This window comes from Monodelphis domestica, chromosome 4 (assembly GCF_027887165.1).
Source record: "Monodelphis domestica isolate mMonDom1 chromosome 4, mMonDom1.pri, whole genome shotgun sequence".
NCBI lineage: Eukaryota > Metazoa > Chordata > Mammalia > Didelphimorphia > Didelphidae > Monodelphis > Monodelphis domestica.
Window position 1 is genome coordinate 353,913,587 of NC_077230.1, and position 10,035 is coordinate 353,923,621.

At 38.9% G+C, this 10,035-nt stretch overlaps 1 protein-coding gene across 1 annotated transcript; it reads right to left on the reverse strand.

The window, feature by feature from the left end:
• Positions 1 to 5,231: 5,231 nt before the first annotated feature.
• Positions 5,232 to 6,170, reverse strand: LOC100022493 (olfactory receptor 51I2). Its single transcript, XM_001374284.3, has one exon. It carries the CDS (start codon positions 6,168 to 6,170, stop codon positions 5,232 to 5,234), a length of 939 nt encoding a protein of 312 aa, XP_001374321.2.
• Between the last annotated feature and the right edge of the window lie 3,865 nt (positions 6,171 to 10,035).

Sequence of the window (10,035 nt, forward strand, 5' to 3'; positions counted from 1 at the left end):
ATACTGGTGGCTACCATTTGTGTAAATACTAACATACTGGGTGTTTGGGAGAAATTGGGACATCATTTGTGAGTGGAAAGACTTCTCATAGATTAATTTACTGATTCATAACATCTTGCATACATTTCCTTAGATTCTACTTTTTCTCTACAAATACTATGATTTTTATATTAGCCCAGCTTTTAATAGCAAATAATTCCTTGAAAGAGTCATAATGTGAATTATATCACATCAGATTATATTTTCACATAGAAATGAAATTCCCAAAAGGAAGAGAAGAAGGGTTCATCTCTGGGCAAGGACTTAGTTTTAAAGAAGTTGTAGTCATGAACAACTATTTTCTTTTAAGCAAAAATGGAATGACTATAATTTAATTTAAGCTCCCAAATGTCCCTTGTGTTAGGGCTTGAAAAACTGGCTAACATTTTGGGATTTATACTTCAAAGAGATTGGCATTCCTCTCTTTGTCTTTGAGAACAATTTGGCACTATGGAGATCCCAAAGACAATGACAGAATTGGTCATACTCCAGTCTTTTTTTTTCCAACCTATACTTTCTCTCTTAGTATCAACTTTAAGAAAGAAGGCAAGCTAGAAAGTGATGTTAAGTGACTTGCCCAGGGTCTCAAAGCTAGACAGTGTCTGAGGCTAGGTCTGATATGCCAGAGTTCTTAAAAAGGTATACACAGGCAAGAAAAGTGACTAAGGAATTAGTAAATAAGTGCCTTCTGTGTGCCAGATATTGTGATAAAAGCTAGAAGAAAGAGGATGTCAATAACTGACTTTTGGGAATAGAGGATCAACCTTCCCAGTTCTGCCCAAACCTTCCTGAGCTTAGTTAGAAACATTCTGACACAGGGGAAACAAGGAAAAGTAGAAATAAAAAATAGGGGATGAAGTCGAAATCATTAGCTCCTGTGGGAGAAGAGAGCATAAGGCAGTGTGAAGCCATGTCTGCATTGCTGCATGACTGATCTTTTGTTCCCAAAAGTCAGTTATTGATATCCTCTTTCTTTTAGCCCTTAGCACAATGTCTGGCACATAGAAGGCACTTATTTACTAATTCTTTAGTCACTTTTCTTGCCTGTGTATATTTCTTTAAGAATTATGGCATACTAGCTGCACCCTCTATACCATCACCATACACCCACTACACCATTGTCACATAATGATAAATCCAAGCACATAAAATGGGCATAAACACACTACAGAGGGTCCCTTCATATTTGAAGGGAATATGTTCCAAGATATACATATCCTAGGTGGCTAAAACCTCAGGTAAATGTGAGCATCTGCTCATCTCATACTATTATTGTTTGTCCTTCATTTGGAAGAGTGTCACTGACATCACAGGGTGATGTCTTGACTCCTATGGGGATTGAATTTAAGTGAGAGTTACACAAAGTTATCAGCCTCAGTCTGCTTGAGTCATAAAAATCCAGTGGCAAGACAAAAGTCAGGATGATTGATGTTGGTCCAAGATGCAGTGGATGGAGGGAGCAGCATCTTTGATGTCTGAACAAGTTCTAAGCCCTCTACAGTGCTCACTTCATGATACCTGAAACAAATTGTTCTCATCCACCCATTCCACCAGGGAAAATCTTCACATATTTGGGGTAGACAGCCCCCTAACTTACCCATGGGTTTGAGGCTTGTCTCAGCCTGCTGAGGCAATTTTACTGGGATATGACCATTCTACATACTATTGCAGTAATGGTGAACTTATGGCACAGATGCCAAATATGGCACACAGAAAGAACACTGTGGGTATGCCTGGACATGATGGCATGGCACATGACACTGCCTCCAAAAGGCTCACGGTCATTGCACTATAGCTTCTTGGAGCCACAGATGAAAGTTGGGTGAAAATGGACACCAAAGACTTGGCAAGCCCTTACACCACAGGTGCTAGCCCTCCTCTCTCTCTCTCTCTCTCTCTCTCTCTCTCTCTCTCTCTCTCTCTCTCTCTCTCTCTCTCTCTCTCTCTCTCTCTCTCTCTCTGTCTCTCTGTCTCTCTCACACACACACACACATACACACACACACACACAAATGCTCTTTCTCCCTGCTCCTGCCTTTTGGCTTGGTGCTCATCAGTCTCCTTTGTTTCCAAACAAATCAATGGGAAATGAGAGCAGACTTGCTGCTCCCAAGGGAAGATCTCTGGCCTTTGCTACCCTTTCTACTAACTTTGAATGATTGGATAATGACCTTGGAAAAGAAACTGTGGAAAAATGAAATCAGATTAGGAGACCCTACTGTATTATAGTATTGAATAGAGTATTAGATAAGGAACCTCAAAGATTTGACTTTGAATCTATCCTTGACACTGATTATTCATAACTGTTTGACCATAGGCGAATTTATTCTATTATATATTTATATATTTATTCTATTACATATCTTTAAGAATTGTTTTCTTCATCTATAAAATGGGATAATAATTACCTCAAGAGTTTTGTGGAAGCTAAAATGAAACAATGAATGTAAAGTGTCTTGCAAATTTTGACCTAAAACTGCCCACTATTATTATTCTATAGTGTATATAAATAATTGATAAAAATATATAATTGGATTATTATAAAACTTATATGTCTAAAATTAAACTTATTTTGTCCTGGGAAAAGCTTAATAAACTGCAAAGCATGATGGACTAGTTATGCAGAACTACTACCAATGTAATAACATTAAGCAGTGTTGCAGGAAAGAGATGAAAAAACTTCCTCCCTCCTCTCTGTGAAGAGATTCTTTGGTTGATTCCAGTGTTAGATAAGATGTCACACACAGTTGTTATTGGTTGGTTTTGTTTTACTTTTTTTTTAATGTTACAAGGAATAGTTAGAGAAGAGCATATCAAAAATGACTGTGGCATAAGAAACAAAGCATATCAATAGCATTTTAGAAGAATGACAAAAAATGAGCATAAGTAGGCAGCTACATGTTATCAGTTACAATTTTTGTGCCAAAAAATGCAGAATGAGACATTATAAAGAACATATATGATTGGGAAAGGAAGTAGATCAATCCTGTAGCAAATCATGCACACATATAGTAAGTACTTACTGTTCACATGACACTCTAATAGGCATTACAGGGGATACAAAGTTTAGTTCTGACAAGTTCTTGCCTAAAAAGGGGATTTCTGAATATAGCCATTACACAGAAGTAAAGAAGTCTTGATGTGAGATGCCTGCTGGTTTTTAAAATCAAAGTGAGCATTATAATTGCTTTTGTTAAAGAAAAATTCTATTTGTTCAGAATTCATATTAACAAAAAAAAAAAAGAAGCAGTATGTGTGTGTGTGTGTGTCTTTGCTAAAACTATGGAGAACACTCTGGTATACCCAACCAGCTATCATACTGGTATAGGTAGGTACATGCTCAAGATGACTGAAAGAAGTTGTTTAGTAGCAATAAATTCCACAGCATGGCATTGTAAGCTCAACTCTGATCCTTTCTCCTCTGTCGGCTTGTTAGTGCTTCTGTACTAACTCAACTTATTTATAAGACTAATAACTTTGTTGTGCTCTCGTAGACATTTAGGCTTAGTGGCATTTATTTAATACTCCTTGGTTATCAAGGAATTATTTACTATAATTCCATTTCCTGTGATAAGATTATTCACATTTAAAATCCTTAGAAATCTCAAATCCAAGCTTGATATACAATAAGTACTTCGTAAATGTTTGTTGACTAAGAAATTCATTGCATTTTTTGATCTTTTCAATAGTAAGTAGGCTGGTTCACTTTGTATGTCCTGAGCACAGAAATCTGTATCTTTGTCTTTGATAATGAACTTTGGAAGCAAATAATCAATAGGATCTGGGTGATTCTTTTTGTAAAAGATCCAGCATTATTCTGCAAATGTCTATAAGTGCTCAGTGATGGCCGGGCGCTGATGGTGGTGTCAATGAACATGATGATCATCTTGACAACTGACAGCAATTATTTACTGCCCTGGGAGCATAGCTGTCAAGGAGAAAGGAACAACTTAGCACACTAACTACAAAGGTTGAATCATTGAGTATATGAGAGAAAAGATACCGAAGTATTTGAGACTCATTCTGAGTCCCATGAGTCAGCTCAATTCTTCTGTAGGTAACTGGCCATCCAATGGGGGTAACATTTTAAAGGCAGAAGTTTGGAATATAGTAGCTCCCTTATTTTTGCTTCCCACTACTATAATATTTTCAAAGGAAGAAGCACCTGCTTGGGAAGCATGGATTTGTTTAGAATGTGAGTTAGTCCACTGATTATAGAAGTGACTGGTAAATGTCTAAAGGACTCACAATCTTGAACTTCATGCTCTGCGCTGACTTCATATTAAGCTTTTTTTTTAGCCTATGAATTGATCCCAAGGTAAACAAAAGAGGTGGAGTTCTTCCTCTCTTTCTTCTCGTCAGTCAGATGAGCATATCTATAAATCATTTGGTTGTATTACTTACTACAGATTAAAAAGTATAAACCATATGAAAATAAAAAATGACAATGAAAATGGGAACTAACTAAATAAGGCATATCTAGCTAACTAATTATGATATAGTTAAATAGATGGGAATATACTTTAAAAGGCAATTAAAGAAAAGGATATGTCACTATTCCCGCAACTACATACTTAAATATATATGTATATATATATATATATATATATCATAGGCATAGCAATATTGGAAAATCAGTTATTACTACAATGGAGAAAAATAGTTTCATCATACATCATTCCAAATAAAACTTCATTGAACACTTCTTGATTTGTAATAGAAGCTAATAATTTTGTATACATACTAAAGTATATGTAAACTGACAATTCTTATGAGGCAGTTTCTAAATTTTATCACTTGCTATATATTAAACACCAGAAAGATCATAGGATTAATGTGATTGGGGTTATGATAGTGAACGGGGATGGTGATGATGATGATGGCGATGATGGCCAGCTTCTTTCCTTCGATGGAAGGTTTTCTACCATTCCTGTCTTCTTTGAAGACCTAAAGCATTTATTTTTTGTACCACTCATGTGGCATTTCCTTATGCTACCATGATAGTTAGGCTTTTATTTTTATGTATATCTCCCATCCCTATTAAACTATAAACTCATCCAAAGCACTCCATATTGCATAGCTCTTTCTTTTCTAGTAAGCACTAGACGGTGTGTCTGGAGTACACTGATGACGGTGGTAGTGAGAACTTTCAGAGCAGTACCACAACACCGAAATCCAGAAAGGTCACAAGCCTAGTTGGCTAGTCGGTGGAACATGCGGACAATACTTCGGCGGATCTCCTTTGTCTTGGCACTGTAGATAATGGGGTTGAGAACAGGGGGCACGAAGAGGTAGATATTCGACATGAGCACGTGCACATACCGAGGAGCATGTTTGCCGAAGCGATGCACGGTGGAGACGCCAATCATGGGTATGTAGAAGATGAGCACAGCACAGATGTGGGACACACAGGTGTTGAGAGCCTTGAGCCTCTCCTCCCGGGAGGCAATGGCCAGCACAGAGCGAAGGATCAGCACGTAGGAGAGGATGATAAAGAGGAGGTCCAGGCCAAAAGTAGACACAAGCACAAACATTCCGTAAATGCTGTTGACAGTAATATCAGCGCAGGCTAACTTCATCATGTCTGGGTGCAGGCAATAGGAATGGGAGAGCACATTGGACCTGCAAATGGGCAGCCTCTTTATGAGAAAAGGCAAGGGAAAGAGGGTTGTGAAGCTCCGGGCTGTCACAGCCAGACCCATCCCGACAATGACCTGGTTAGTGAGAACAGAGGCGTACCGCAGTGGGTTGCAGATAGCTACATAGCGATCAAAACTCATGGCCAGCAGAATGCCAGACTCCATCATGGAGAATGAGTGAATGAGGAACATCTGAATGAGACAGACATCAAAAACAATGGTCCTGGCATTGAGGCAGAAGGTCCTGAATACAGTGGGAAGTGTAGCCAGGGACATGGCCACATCGCTGAAGGAAAGCATGGACAGGAAATAGTACATTGGTGCATGGAGGCTGGACTCCCCCCGCACAGCCAACAGGATCATCACATTGCCCCCAAGAGCCACTATGTACATCACGCAGAGAGGCCCAGCCAACCACTCCTGAGAGCTCTCCAGGCCAGGGATCCCTGTCAGGAGGAACACAGTGGGGTGTGAGACATTGAACAGCCCCATGGTAAAAGACCAGGAAAATCTTCACTGTCAGATCTTCTATCACAGAGAGATCAGAAAAACCCTTTTAGAGGAGAATCAAAAGATAAAGAAAATTGAAGGCTTACATTTAGAACTATAGCTCAAGAATTTAGCTATTCCTTCGCTATTTCCCCACATGCAAAAGGGCTAATTTTACTCCATTTAGTAGTTATAAGCCCCTATCCCCCTTGATTCTCTCTCTCTCTCTCTCTCTCTCTCTCTTTCTCTCTCTCTCTCTCTCTCTTTCTCTCTCTCTCTCTCTCAGTACAAATGTTATTAGATCTCTTGGCTTCTGGCTTCACATCTGGTAGTAAAAGAACAATTTACTCAAAAGAGAAAGAATCATGATATTGAGAAAATATTGTGTGAAACAGCATAAAATATACTCAGTATATTGACTTTGACAGAATCTTCTCAGAATGTTCTTAATTACCAGATAACTAGGATATGAGTCCAGAGCTCCTCAGAACCACCTTATTATATAGTGCTGTAAGATGGTGAATTGTCAGACTGTGGGACTCACACATCAAATGAACACAAACGGTGTTTATTGCCCCACTGCTAGCATTGTCTCATCAATAGATGGGTAATTATTCAAAAGACTGCAATCAATCATAGAATATATTATCAAAAGTGAGAACCCCCATGCTTCATAGCCATATCAGCCCTTCAAGCTTAGATGGGGCATGACTCATGGGGCACCACTCATCTGGCAGCCAAAGTTCTTTCTTCTCCCAAGTGTCATCCCTCTCATCCCTTGTCTCCAGTTCCTTTAAAACTCCCATGATTGGAGATATTACTCATGTACAACCCTAAGAAAAGTCACCCTCTAGGTTCTTTCCCAGTGATCCTGCCCTTTGACCCACAGCATTCTGGGAAATGTAATCCCTATACAGCCCTTGTCTACTGTAAGGGGTAAAAAAGTTAAATGGAACTCCTAATGGAAGAAGAAGAGAGGAAAAAAGGAATATGATCCTAAGGACAAAAAGACATAGATTTAGAATTGGAAGATCTTAAAAATTATCTGGTCCAGCCCCTTCATTTTACAGATAAAGAAACTGAGGTCTCATAAAGATAAGTGAGGTGGCAAATGCCACAGAGGTATTTAGCCTTAGAGACTATATGAATACAGGTCCTCCAATTCCAGCAGGGGTGCTCATCCCATTAGTCCATATACTACAAACCACAGATGAGAAAACCAAATCTAAGAGAAACAAAGAGCAGAACCAGAACTAGAACCTAGAGTTCTTGATTCCCATTTCAGTGAACTTGCTTCAGTAAGCATCTATTTGGAAACAGGCATTCAATCAATTTGTTAAATGTGTGGAATGCTTTATAAAATCCTTTTATTGACAATTCAGAGAAAATCCATCTCTGCTTACACTAGCAAATGTTGACTAATTGTTCTCTAATCTCAAATGAACACAGAAACACACACACACACACACACACACACACACACACACACACACACACACACACACATTCTCTATGGCTTTCAGCCGGCTACACTATATTACTGGAATCAAGGAGAGGCTTTTGCCAAACATCTCCCCTCCTCCTTCTTATTACTGCCAGAGCCAAAACTTAGGGAATACATTCCTTCCCTCCATAGGAGAGCTGGAGCTTGGAATGGAGATGCTTTAGGAGCATTAGCCCAATGAGAGGAAATCTCAGGGGTTGGTTAATAATTTAAGAGTCTTTTCTGAGAGCAGGGTTAGACTGTTGAGAGATTATAAGAAAGGAGTGCCTTGAGAGTACAGTGAGTGAGTGCCAGACAATTCAGAACATTTTCCAAGCTTAAAGTTTTGTCCCCTATCTAAGCACTGCAGTCTACGTTGGCTTACTTGCTATTCTTTGCCCTCAGTACCCCATTTCTCTCAGGCTATGCTTTCCTACTTACTGTCACTTATTCCTTGAATGCTCTCTAATCTTATCTCAGCCTTTTGGCTTTTCTAGTCAAAATTCAGCTTAAATCCCACCTTTTGAAAGAGTTTCTCCCTGCCCCTCTACCCCACACACAGACCACTCCCAATCCCTTGCCAATCCCTGAGCTTAGCTTCCATTAACACTGTAAATATCTTGTGTGTGTGTGTGTAGATTTATTTTCATTCTGTCTTCCCCATTAGAATGTGAGCTCCTCTAGGAGAGGTATCATGTTTATATTCCCAGTGCTTACTGCAGGGAAGGGACATCTAGTATTAAACACATCATAAGTGCCGGTTGACTGAGATTAGAGGAATGATGAATACATACATACTTGGCTCCAGTCAAAATGTGACTGCCCACAAGTCTTCCTCAGCTGAGAGGATTATCATTTATTTATTTTTTGCTTTTTATTTTTATTTATTATGTATAATAAATAATAAATAAAAATTATTATTTAAGGAGAGGTTTGTGGTTTGAAAACCAAGGTTCCAAAGAACCCCAGAAAGAAATTTTCCTAGAAATTCCACTCATGCTTCAAGGTCCTTGAAGCCTTGAAGTGAAGGGGTGATTTTCCCACAGGAATGCAGGACAATAGCCACAAAAAGAGAAAATTAAAAGATTCATAGTAAATCAGAATTGGAAGGCAGTTTAGAAGCATCTAGGCCAGTAGTTCTCAAAGTGTCTTCTGGGAATCCCCAAGATCCTTTCAGGATGTCCAAAAGGTCAGAATTATTTTCATAATAATACTAAGATGTTTTAATTTATAACATAGCCACTATAGACAGATATGACACACAAACAAGCATATGGGGGGGTTCAGTAATTTTAAAGAGGGTAAAGTGGTCCTGAGATTAAAAAATTTGAGAACCCCTGATCTAGACCAATCCCTTCATTGAACAGAGAAAAGAAGTCATCCCAAAAATCAGTGAGCTAATTCGCAGTGGATATAAGATATAAATGCTGGTCTTCTGATCCCAAAGTCATGCTCTTTGTGCTACACCAAGCTGTCCTGTCTGAGATACCATCCTATCAACCCATCCAGGCTCTATTGCTAACTCTTCTTGACCCACAGAATTTTTCTTAGGAATGATGGAGGAGATCAAGTCAGAGGGAAAACTGGGACTTAAAAACATTGTGAAGAACAGATCAGAATGAATGAAAGATCAGTTAAACAATAAGTGAATTGCCAGGCACTCTTCAGCACCAGAAATTCAGACAAAAATAAAGTAGTCCCTGCCATTATTGACCATATGTATCCAAGAGATATACAAAATAAATACAAGGTAACTTCATGGGGACCAGTGATAGCACCTGGGGGAGGAAAAGGAAAGTAGAATCAGGAGAAAATATGTCTGATTTCTTTTTCTTTCTGGGCTCATTTTCTTACTCCCCCAAATGATAATTGACATGATGTTCCCGCAGTTTGGGAAAAGGTTACAAGCATTTACTAAGCATCTGACAACTATTGGGAATCATGCTGAGTGCTGGGAATACCAAAGGAAGGCAAAAAACAATCCCTGAATCCAAGGAGCCTCTACTCCAGGGAAGGAACACAGTGGAAAAAGCTGGAGCCTCAAGGTTCAGATCCTCAGGTTTTTATCCTAACTCTGACTCAATTTAATCTGATGTGGCTTTAGGTAAATCACTTTATTTGAGACTCCACTTTTTCATCTGTAAAATTTGGATAACATTTGCTTACCTCAAAAGATGTTTTGTTAACCTTCAAGCATGTGGAAGTTTAAATAACTCTTTCAGCTCTGATTTTGGATGACTGCAGGAAAACAGTAAAATCCTATTCAAGACTAGATTCCGTTGGTTGGAAGTATCTCTGATACTCTGACTGGCAGAGAAAGTACTTCTGTAGCAGATTCCTCTAGTTTCTGCTGAGAGCAAAGCAAAATGGGCCCCTGGGAAGCTG

Coding starts and splice junctions, on each gene's coding strand:
- LOC100022493 (XM_001374284.3), bottom strand. CDS start 6,170: ATGGGGCTGTTCAATGTCTCACACCCCACTGTGTTCCTCCTGACAGGG.